Source organism: Balaenoptera physalus (genome assembly GCF_965194825.1).
Source record: "Balaenoptera physalus genome assembly, chromosome: 2".
Lineage (NCBI taxonomy): Eukaryota > Metazoa > Chordata > Mammalia > Artiodactyla > Balaenopteridae > Balaenoptera > Balaenoptera physalus.
The window spans coordinates 171,715,783-171,728,013 of record NC_138883.1 but is presented as its reverse complement, the minus strand read 5'-3'; the positions used below and the strand labels follow the sequence as shown (position 1 = coordinate 171,728,013).

Below are 12,231 nucleotides of genomic sequence, written 5' to 3'. Positions count from 1 at the left end.
AGGCGACTGGATTAAGAAGATGTGACACACATACACACACACACACACACACACACACACACACACACACACACACACACACACAGAGGAATATTACTCAGCCATAAAAAAAGAATGAAATTCTGCCATTTGCAACAACATGGACGGACCTGGAGAGTATTATGCTTAGTGAAATAAGTCAGACCGAGAAAGACAAATACTGTATGATATCACCCATATGTGGAAACTAAAAAATAATACAAATGAAAGTATATGCAAAACAGAAACAGACAGATATCGAAAACAAACTTGTGGTTACCAAGGGGAAAAGGAAAGGAGAGAGGGACAAATTAGGGGTATGGGAGTAACAGATACAAACTATTATATTTAAAATAGATAAGCAACAAGGATATACTGTATAGCACAGGGAATTATACCCAATATCTTGTAATAACCTATAATGGAATATAATCTGCAAAAACCTGAATCACTATGCTCTATACCTGAAATTAACATAATACTGTAAAACAACTATACTTCAATTAAAAAAAAAAACCCCAAAGTTAAAGAAGGAGAGCATCTTAAAAGCAGCAAGAGAAAAACAGCTTGTTTTGTACAAGGGAACCTGCTCCCCCCATAAGACTATCAGGAGATTTTTTCAGCAGAAATTTTGCAGACCAGGAGGGAGTGGCACAATATATTCAAAGTGCTAAAAGAACAAACTTCCAAGAACACTCTACCCGGCAAAATTATCATTCAGAATTGAAGGAGCAACAGTTTCCAGAGAAGCAAAAGCTAAAGGAGTTCATCAGCACTAAACCAGCCTTATAAGAAATGTTAAAGGGACTTCTTTAAGCTGGCAAGAAACGGCACTAATTAATAACAAGAAAACATATGAAAGTATGTATCTCACTGGTAAAGGTAAATATATAGTAAAAGTAGTGAATTAATCACTCATAAAGCTAGTATGAAGATTAAAAGACAAAAGTAGTAAAAACAACTCTAACTACAATAATTAGTTAAGGGCTACACAAGACATAAAGACGTAAAATGTGGTATCAGAAAAATAAAACGTGGAGGGAGGGGAGTAAAAATGTAGAGCTTCAGAATGTGTTCAAATTTATGAACTTTTAGACTGCTCCAGTTATTTATAAAATAAATAAATCACAGGGATATAATGTACAGCATGGTGACTAAAGTTAATAATACTGTATTGCATATTTCAAAGTTACTCAAGAGAGTAATCTCTAAATAAAAAGTCCTCATCACAAGAAAAAAAAATTTTGTTGGAACTCTGTATGGTGATGAATATTAACGGGATTATTGTGGTGACCATATAAAATCATTATGCTGTACACCTGAAATTAATGTTATATGTGAATTATACCTCAGTTTTTAACAAGTACATAAGAAACTCCAGTATTTGGGACAGGCTTGAATAAGATTAGAATACAGCAGGTTGTAATAAATTAATATTAAAAGCTAAAAGATTTTTCAAGTAATGAAATGAGCAGTAGAAAAATTAAATCAGGTAACAAAAACTGAATAGTTCACATTAGCATTTTAGACTATCTTTTGATAAGGAAAGTGACTCAGGAGATAGAAGAGAAACAAATATTGGTGAAATGAAGCATTACAAAACCACTTACTCTTTCCAAGAATTTAAGTTAGGAAAGTTTAGACAGGACTGAAAATAAAGAAAAACAAATTGCTGTGCACATTAATAATATAAACGAAGAAAAATTTTTAAATTTATTATGCTTTAAAAAAAAGTTAGACACAGAATCACGATATGATCTAGCAATTCCACTTCTGGGAATATATGCAAAAGAAGTGAAAGCAGGGACTCGAACAGATATTTATGTACTTGTGTCCATAGCAGGATTATTCACAATAGCCAAAAGGTAGACGCAACCTACATGTCCATCGAGGGTGAATGGATAAATAAAATGGGGTCCATATATACAATGGAGTATTACTCAGCCTTAAAAAGGCAGGAAATGCTGACACCTGGTACAAAGCAGCTGCACCTTTAAGGCAGCATTCTAAGTTAGAAGGCCGGTCCAGGGAGCCCTCAGATGACCTCAGCCACAGCCCTCACCTGACTGCATCACATGCAAGACCCCAAGCAAAAAACTGCCCAGCTTAATTAGCCCAATCGAACCACAGAACTGTGAGGGAGAATGACAAATTACCTTAGGTTACTAGGTTTCAGGGTGGTTTGTTACCATCATAGATGACTGAGAAAGATTTTATAATAATGAATTGTTTTAAGTTGTAAGTTTTGGGGTGGTTTGTTACACAGCCACAGATAACCACACCTGTCTCTCACTGAAAGAGCAAGTAAATAAGTTAATAAGGCCACAGAAGATCTGAACACCACCACTGTAATTGACATTTATCCAAAGCATAAAACATACTCTTTTCAAGAGTCCATGGAATATTCACCAAGACAGACCATAAGCTGAGCCATAAAACAAGATTAGAGTCCTAAAAGTAAAGCTATAACTATTAAAGTTTTAGAAGAAAATACCATCTCTTTAAGACCTTAGGGTAAGCAAAGATTTCTTAAGCAAAACACCAAAAGCAATAACCATAAAGCGAACTTCATCAAAATTTGGAAGTCCTGCCCATGAAAAGGCACCATTAAGAGAACACGTAAGGCCTAGACTAGGAAAAAATAGACACAAAACATGAATCTGTATATCTGACAAAGAATCCAGAATACACATAAAGAACTCCTATAACTCAAAAATAAAAAGACAAACAACCCAACTGAAACATGAACAAAAGACACACTGCATAGAGAAAGATATGGCCAATAAGTCTATGAAAAGATGCTCATAATCTTTAGTTATCAGGGAATTGTGAATAGAACCACAATGAGATACTACCACAATACAAGAGAATGGTTAAAATTTAAAAGACTAACAATAACAAACACTGATGAGACACTGGAAATATTTGGCATTTCCTAAAAAGTTGAGCATACATTTACTCTTACTATACAGCAATTCCACTTCTAAGCATTTACCAGAGAGATAAAAACATATTTACCCAAGAGGAATAACACAGATCCAAAAAAGATCTGTGTAAGAATGTTCACAGCAGTTTTATTCATAACAGCCCAAAGCTAGAAACATATTCTGATATATTCATACAGCTGAATATCATCAGCAATGTAAAGGAACTACCAACATCCACAATAACATGGATGAATCTACAAAATATCACACTGAGCAAAAGCAGCCAGACGTATCCTCCAAGTTCACTGATGGGGATAGAATTTAACAAGGTGGTTGCCCAGAAGTGGAGGAAGAAGAACCCGGGGACTGGCCAAGGAGTGCTGGGGAACTTTCATGTGTGTGTGATGAAAATACTCTATATCTTCATAAGGGCAGTGGCTACACACTTGCATGTATTTGTCAAAATGCACTAACTGCATGCCCAAGATGTGTGCTTTTTAAAAGAAAATTAAAGAAAACCTGGGACTTCCCTGGTGGTCCAGGGGTTAAGAATCCACCTTCCAATGCAGGGGACACAGGTTCGATCCCTGGCAGGGGAACTAAGATTCCCACATGTCGCAGGGCAACTAAGCCCACACGCCGCAACTACTGAGCCCGTGCACCACAACTAGACCTCGAGTGCCGCAAGTAAAACCTGATGCAGCCAAAAATAAATAAATACATACTGAAAAATAATAAGTAAAAAAAATAAACTCACGCACACCCAAAAGTTAAAAAAGAAAAAAAAGAAAATTTACATTCAGCAGCAGTAATCTGGCAACTTTATTTTTCCTTTTTTCTCTATAGTAATGCAATTAGTCGAGCTCTGTCGAAGTCCATACTATTCTCATTTATATGGTACAATGACATTCTTCTAGCTTTGTTCTGACTTCTTACCTTGTTAACTTCCGGTGTGAGGATCTCTATTTTTCTTAAACGTTGAAAAGCATCATAATCAGTTTCTCCAAAGAGTCTGATTGGTTCTCCTCTTTCTCTTAATCTCCTGATAACCTATTAAAAAAAATACATCAAACAACAATAGTAATTCCCTATGACATTAGTAATAGTAATTCCTATTTTAGGAGACCAAACACTTATTTTGGTAAGTGAAAAGTAGATGCAAAAAGTAAGTTATAAAAAAAAAAAAAAAAAAAAAAAAGTAAGTTATGCTTCTTTTTTCTTTAGTTTCCATTAACAGACATACTGAATTATTGTCACACCTTAAATAACCCTAATGGTTTAGGTCATTTGGCGAGTGTTTCAGAAAGGACCAATCTGTGTAGTAGAATACATAAGAAAAACATTACGATGGGAGGGAGTGATAACATTTATAAAGAGAAAAAAATAACATAAAACCAAGCCTGGGGTCAGCGGTAAGTCAACGACCATAGCTGGCCATGAGTCGGCACTGCAGTACTACATTAAAACCAAAAGCTAGTCCCTCAGAAGAGAAAGTGAGTTACAGATGGAGGGAGGCGGACGTGCAGGGCTTCTGAGGGGCTCATAATACTCCTCCTTGACTTCGGCCATCGTCATACAAGTGTTTGTTTTGTAATTATCCACTAGATCGCACATGTTTTACACACTCTTTGTATACATGTGGTATTTCATAAAAAGGACAAACAAGAATTATAATTAAGACAATAAGTTGTAATTTTAAAAATACCAAGAACTTTATCTGGGAACGTAAATGGTATCACACTTAGAAACCACTGGCAGGGCTCCCACTGGATTAACTGAAACTCGGTATTAAAAAAACTTAAGAGGTCATCTAGTGCTATCTCCAATCCATGCAGAAATGACCTCAAAAACACCTTCTCCTGGTCCCTGTCTGACAAATGACAAAAGTCACACCCCTTCATGAAACAGCCCATCCCATTTTTGGACAGATATGTTATGCTTCTCAAAATAAATGAAAAGCTACCTCTCTCAGTTATCTCAGTCCTTCTTTATGAACGACAGAGAATATTCAATGCTTTTTCAAAATTAGAACTGTGGTCAATGGCTCTTTTTAAAAATCTCAAATATTCGTTTCAGGCCAAGTATTCAAAAGTCCTTCACCTAATTTTCACACACAGCTTCTGGAATCAGCCCTCCTTTCCTCTGAGAGTTTCCTTTTGCTCAAAGTTAATTTCGTTGTGTACCTTGTGTACAGTCTGAATTCTTTTTTCACAGGAATATCTTAAAATTTTGTTGTTGGTGTTATTGCTGAAGGAATATAATAGTTGATACTGACCAGGGTATGGGCAAATACTACAGCTGAGAGCATGAACTGCTATAACAAGTCTGCAGGGCCTCTGGTAATATGTGTCCAGAGCCTCAGGCATGTCTATAGTCTTTAGTCTTTAGAACAGACTCCAGAAATCATGTTTCTAGAAAATTTTCCAAAGGAAAGTAATCATACATTATTACACATGCACTGACATCTGTATGAGGGCGTTCATCTTAGTGTGATCTAAAATAGGGAAATGCTGAGGCAACCTAAATGACCATTAGCACAGAATTGATTTTAAAAATAATAAAGTAGTTTTTAAAATATGGGAAATTATGCAGTCATAAAGAATCATACAGATCTCTGTATTTTGACTTAGAAAGATGTAATAAGAGGAAGTAAGTTACAAAACACTAACTTACTTTCTCTTAATACATAATTTATATTATTTTAAATAATTTCGACAACTTACCAAGTACAGTTATTTAGAATATATGCATTTAATTATACTTACTTAGAATGTGTTTAGTTTTTAAAGTTCAGAATGATACATTCTTTAAAAACAACTTAAGACATAAGATATTCGACAACACTACCAAGAAAAGCAGAGATTAATTTAGAACCTCATGAAGAAAACTGAACTAGAACACTGTGCAGCTGGCCAGTTAAGTCATTTTATATGGGAAATAATGACAAAAGTTATTGGAAAGAACCAGAGATAAATGCAACTGCTGTGGAGATTTTTCTTTTTTTCCCACAAAACATTCATATAAAAACTTACCTCTTGCCTAGAAAGAGTCATGGGTAATTTTTCTTCTGCCAGTTCAAGTTCTAATACTGGATTCGATGAAGTTAATGGTTTCTGGTCCTCCTCTTTTGGCTGTATCTACATTAATAGCCAAAAGAAACGAAATTCTCCTTTTAAAATATAATATGGTTTAACATTTATCATTCTATACATTAGGTATTCACTGAAATTAAACATGTTTTAAATATGGAAGGTTTTCTAAATGTTCCTCTGAGCAAAGAGCTCATAATTGATGTACATGCTTGTGAGAGCTCAGGGACACCCAAGCAGAGAGCATGCACCCAGGAGACAGCATTCTTGCTACAGAAGTATAATGGTTTCCACAATCAAAAACTTTAAAAGGCTGAAATTTAGACTCATTTTCTCCCTAGACTCCAAGATTTTTACTCTCTTCTTAGAAACAATCAGCTTGCTCTTCTCCTCTTTGAGAAAATCATCTTACAGGGTTATTTGATCCTTGCTCTGGGTTTAAAATGAAGACCAAAGAAAGGAACTGCTCTCTAACAAAAACCTGTGAAGCCTCAAGCTCCAGCTCTTTCCTCTCCTGATTTTTGAAAGGTGTTTTTCCAAGTGCACAGGAATCACTGCTAGATGTGCAGAAAACTTTCCGACGCTACACAGAACTTGCCCACAAACTGAGCTGCGAACCTTGTGGGAAAATAATGAAAACCAGCACCTCTCTACTCATAGTACACAAAGAACAGAGTGGACATTCTTGCTCATATGAACCTGCAGAGAAAAAAATTTCTTCATATATTTTCTTGAGTCTGCTGCCCAAGTCACAGTTTACGAAAACTGAGTTCAGCAATTTATAAGTCCCACTGTGTGGTCTGTAAAAAAGATATTGAAACATGGTTTTCCATCTGAACCATAAGACAAATCTCAGATGCCAAAAGAAGATCAAAAAACAAAAAAGATCAACATTAAGGAAAAACTCACATTCAGTTAAGAAAGGCTATATGATTAAAATGATATAATTTATGATTCTATAGGTTAAAGATTATGTTAATCAGTGTTAACAGTGGTAACAGAAAATTTAGGTAAAAAAACTAAACTTTTATATTTTCACAGACCAAATCAGCATCAAGCCCTAAAAAAAAACGGTAACTGGTTTTTATAAAGGAATAAAAGTAACACATGCTGTATTTTCATTACTACCAAGAAGGAAATATTAAAAAGGCTTTAGATAGAAAACCCTGTGCTTTCTTTTTAAGCATAAAAACAGATATTGCTCCCAAAATCTCAGGATAAAAAGCATTTTCAATTATAGAATGGCAGTGAATAGCTTTAAGGAAAAGATCTAAGACATTCTGTCAGCTGGACTCAACGTTACAAGCAGTACCTTTACAGTAATGATTTTGCTTCAGTGCTTTCCTCTATATAAGCAAGAAAGTACTGCCGTTATCACGGAAGCAATCTAAACAAAGCAAAACCGTCACTGTTTAAATTATTTTCCTACCTTATCAGAAAGTTGAAAACAATCAAATTCAGGGATCTGGGAAAACAACAAGTCAGCAGACTAAAACCCATGGTTAAGTGATTCTTATTCTAGTTCAAGTGTGAGTTTAGATAATGCTGGGCAAACAAAAGATGAGAATTCTTCTTTCTGAATATCTATTTGATGGCTATTTACATAAAACATATCTTAATTTCCTAAACTAGAAGCAAATGAAATCAATGTACCTATGGAAAATATCAAAATACAAACTTTCATATTTTAGAAGCCTATCAGAAATACTACATTTTTAACACTTGCCCTCTCCCAAAAGTACCAAAAGAAAGCAAACGCATATACATACCATTTGCATTCCTCATGCTTCTTTCTAGAAATGCTATGCCAGATAAAATTAATTTCCAGAACTTTCACCATTACATGCACAAGAGTATTACTTTATATTGATGTTTCAAAAGCAAAAAGTCGATTTCAAATTTATGATTTGTCAAAATTATTTCAATAGAACCTCTGAACTTTGTTTAAACAATTATTCAACTAGATTTAGCCTTCTTATAAAATAATTTAAACACAACTTCACCTCGTTACCTTTAACCCCTCCCAATAAAAACCCCAATACATTATTAACTAGGTAATCTCAAAGATAATTTGTCATGCTTCAAAAGTATACAAAGTCTTCCAGACAACTCATTTATTTCTAACAAATATTTCAATATCACATTTTCTATCCAATAGACTAAGCAGTGTTTGAAATGTGATACCGTATTACAAAAAATGACACTGTATCTCAGGCAGAGGTACTTAGGGCCAAAAGGGATTATTAACACTGCAAACATAAAAACAATGGCTTACAATATTCAGGAGAAAGCAGGGAAAATACCACTGCTAATGCCACTGTTGTTGAATGAATAAAATCTTTTGAATCCTTTAAAACTGGACTTTTATTGGGAGAGGTGAGGAGAGGAGTGGTGGTGATGGTGATGAAAATGAGGCAGAATCAGATCCAGGACTTAATTAAAAAGAAAAAAATTCAAGCTTTGATCTCAAGCCACTTCATGCTGTCCACAAAAAGCCAAACCATTCCAAGCCAAAAGTCATGCATGTATTTTCCTGAATTCAAGATTAAAAAAAAGAAAAAGGAAAGAAAAAAGAAAAACAAAAACTCATACCTCTCCAGATGGCTTCTCATTTATAGGCTAATGTATAACATTAATAAATTGAACAGAGATCAATCGTTTTGACACTTTAACAACAGCTGTATAAATTTAAACTCAGAAATATAAATTTAACATAAAAGCAGGCATTCATACCTTGTAGCCACATCTTTCAAAATATGCTTCCTCTTCTTTTTTTGCAAGTTCACTACGCTTGAAATATTTTTTATTTTCCTATTGAAGAAAGAAGTAAGTTAATGCCTTTGGGTAAAATTTCATGTCCCTTGGTCAACAACGTTGCAAGTTTTTCAAGAATTGTAAAGTTTTTTGGTTCACGGAGATTATACTGATTTCCTGAACACACCACCTGTGCTCAGCCCCTGTTCTAAACATAAGGTATTTCTCTTGCAGCATCAGTTTGACGGACATATCCAACAGCACAAAGAAGAAACCACCCACATTTTCCAAATGTTCACATTGTTTTTTTTTAGTTTCCCAGTGTTTGAATTCAATTTCTACAAATGGATTCATTATGAACCACGTAAAATGAGGTACTTTAATTATTTTCTCCTAACAGAACCAATCAAACCAAAATTATGGTAGCTTCAGCTGACATGTTAAATCTCATTACGAAGAGAGCTCCAAGGGTGTGTCCAAATTCTTTTTTGTCATCTGGAATCTTATTGTAATGATCAACTGTATTAGTATTAAACAAATTTTTATAATAATCGAGACACAGAATGGTTCTGGAGAGTCTCTTTAGTAAAAAGATGGTTCAAAGGTATTTGTTTTAATATGACATGCTGTTAAGAGACAAACTCTAAATCTAGTGTGGCAGGGGAAAAAAAAGGTTAGTTCTTTCCATGCTATGCATAAAATTATCCTGTTAAAAATATAGTCCCTTGATCATTTTGTAATGTATAAAACTATCAAATCACTATGTTGAACACCTCAACTAATGAAATATTTTACGTCAATTATAATGTAAAAAATACAGTCCCTAATTTGGAGGCTTGTTACTATATGCTTCTTAGATATCATGTCATTGATGACTTAGCTCAAATAAAGATACTGCCATACTTTAGTAGTAACCAAAATAGTACCTCAGTAATACCTCCACACATGTAGTTAGCACCTCATAGCTCCACAGCTCACTCACTCAGGCAGTGATCATCAATGGATGCTACAACCGTGACAAGAAAGTGTGACGGCGAACAATGTAAAGATAAGGCTGCCACACTTGAACCCACTGCTCAAGTTTGGCATCAATACCACGTACGTCCTATGTGAAACACGTAGGAAGTACACAGCAGACCACTTAGAAGTGTCTCCCTAAAAATCTAAATTGGAATCTAATCAAACAATTAACTTCCAGTTTACTAGAAATGTAAGGCATAGAGGAAAAAGCTCCAAACACCACTGGGAAGCAATCAAACACGAGCACATTTTACAAAACTAGCCCCGGTTTCTCCAACAAGTTGATGCATTAAAAAAAGTGGGGGACCTGGAAAATGTTTGCAATGAAAAGAAACCAAGAGTCATAATAAACAAATGTAATGAGTGGACTTTGTGTGAATTTGATTTGAATAAACCAACTGTAAAAACATATATATGTATTTATTTTAATTCAATTGGGGATATTCGAACACGAGAGGAGTATCTGATGGTATTAAGGACCCAATTTTAATTCTGTTGGTTGTGATCTTAATTCTATAAAAACATGGTCTTATTTTCTAGAGTTATATGTGTTGAGGAAAGACAGGAATTCATTATACAACTCTATTTGTGTGTATGTTTAAAACTAACAGCTCATAACAGTTTTTTTTTTTAAGTTAATTCATTAACTCAATAAATATTTACTGACTTATCTGCTGTACCCCAAGCACAGCTTTACAGGTATAAAAATGAAGATGTTACCCGGCGTAAGGAACTGATGGTATCACCCGAACATCAAAACTACTCTAAGAAAGGTGGGCGCAATTAATACTAATCCCACTGTGGAGGTGAGAAACCTGAAAATTAGAAAGGTCAGGTGACTTTCCCAGAACTCAGTGAGCCTCATGAGTTAACAGAAGCAGGACTAAGAACGCTGGTCCTTAAATCCTTTGTGCTGATCTAGTATTCAAGTTACAGTTCTTCACTCCCAAAACTCATTTCAGCATCATAAATTGTTCCTTTTGACTATGTAGCATGTACTGGTCATATTTCAAATAAGTGCATTGTTGACAAACATGTACTGGCAGCCTCTCAGAACGAGTTGATACGTAGGAAGAAAGTAAAAGGACTCTCCAGGCCAGAGGCCATGGTCCAATCTTTAACTATGGTATCTTTTACTACCGTCTCTCAATTCCATTGAACACACCTAACAAAACCTTAAGCCTTGAACATCAATTCTCAAAATGTGGACTTCTGGGGGGTCCCTAAGACCTTTTCAGAGGTTCCACAAGGTAAAATTTATTTTCATAATAATACTAAGATATATGTGCCCACCCCTTTTTCGCTGTGCTCAGACCTGCACTGATGGTACAAAAGCAATGGTGACGAAAACTACTGGAACCTTAGCATAAATGAAGGCTAAGTTTATGTACCAGTGGTCACTGTATTCTTCACCACCATGCACTTGCAGGAAAATAAAAAAGCCAGTTTCTCTTAAGAATATCTTGATAAAGTACAATTTTACTAATTCTCACCCCTTGAGTACATGGCCTTTTAATATTTGGTATGACGAAATGAAATGAAATATATGAAGCACTTCCACTACATAATGGAGTAGGATAGTCCTCTCCAAGAAAAGCAAACTGGTTGATTATTCAGACCTGCATATCTGGCAAACATTTTCTCAAAACTGAACAAAGCAAACCTGTCACCTAAAGGAAAACAATGATAGTATTTGTTGCCTATGATAAAATTCCACCTGTCAAGCGAAAATCAGAAGGGTAGAAAAGTGGTATCCCTCACTGTGAACTTGATGGCTTCCCAATACTTAAAGGCTTTTCTGATGAAATCAGTGGTGACATTAACAAATGTAATTTTTTCAATATTGTCCAATGAAACACATCAACATTTAGAAGATCTGCATAACTCAGCAAAGTTGAAAAAACTCATGATGTTAACAAAGGCAAGAGTTTACAAAATCATGCACAGGCAAAAGATCTATGACCAGGATAAATCAGAATAGATCTAGAGCAGAACAGGTCAATGAATTTTAATACACGAAAAGTCTATTGATATGCGTCAGAATCTAAGCTCTTAGCTAATCTTTAAGAAACTTACCACTTACCCAGTTTTGGTGTAGTATCAAAGAAAAACGTCCACAATTACTGAAAAGGCTATTAAAATACTCCCTTTTCCAACTACCTCTCTGTTTCAGGATAAATTTTCTTCACATACTTGAACAAAAACAACATATCGCAACAGGTTGAAAAAAGAAACAGGAGAATCCAACTGTCTTCTAATATACCAGAGATTAAAGAGATTTGCAAAATGTAAAACATGCCATTCTTCTCAGTAAATTTCTTTTGTTTTGGAAAACATAGTTTTCGTAAAAATGTATTATTTACGCTAACATGATGGATTTTTTACTGTACTTCTACAGAGAATATAAAAATACATTTTTAATA

The 12,231-nt window shown here is 34.8% G+C and overlaps 1 protein-coding gene across 3 annotated transcripts in view; it reads right to left on the bottom strand.

The window, feature by feature from the left end:
- The window catches only part of PRPF18 (pre-mRNA processing factor 18), a 50,120-nt gene that overhangs the window by 27,293 nt on the left and 10,596 nt on the right, over positions 1-12,231 (bottom strand). For 2 of the 3 annotated variants that reach the window (XM_082452923.1, XM_082452924.1), the window contains exons 2-4: positions 8,768-8,845; positions 5,978-6,082; positions 3,882-3,995 (exon numbers count right to left, since the gene is read on the bottom strand). In XM_082452923.1, the coding sequence (XP_082309049.1) occupies positions 3,882-3,995; positions 5,978-6,082; positions 8,768-8,845 (297 nt within the window). Of the gene's footprint in view, positions 1-3,881; positions 3,996-5,977; positions 6,083-8,626; positions 8,654-8,767; positions 8,846-12,231 lie in introns of all 3 variants that reach the window. The other variant, XM_082452922.1, reaches the window with a different exon arrangement.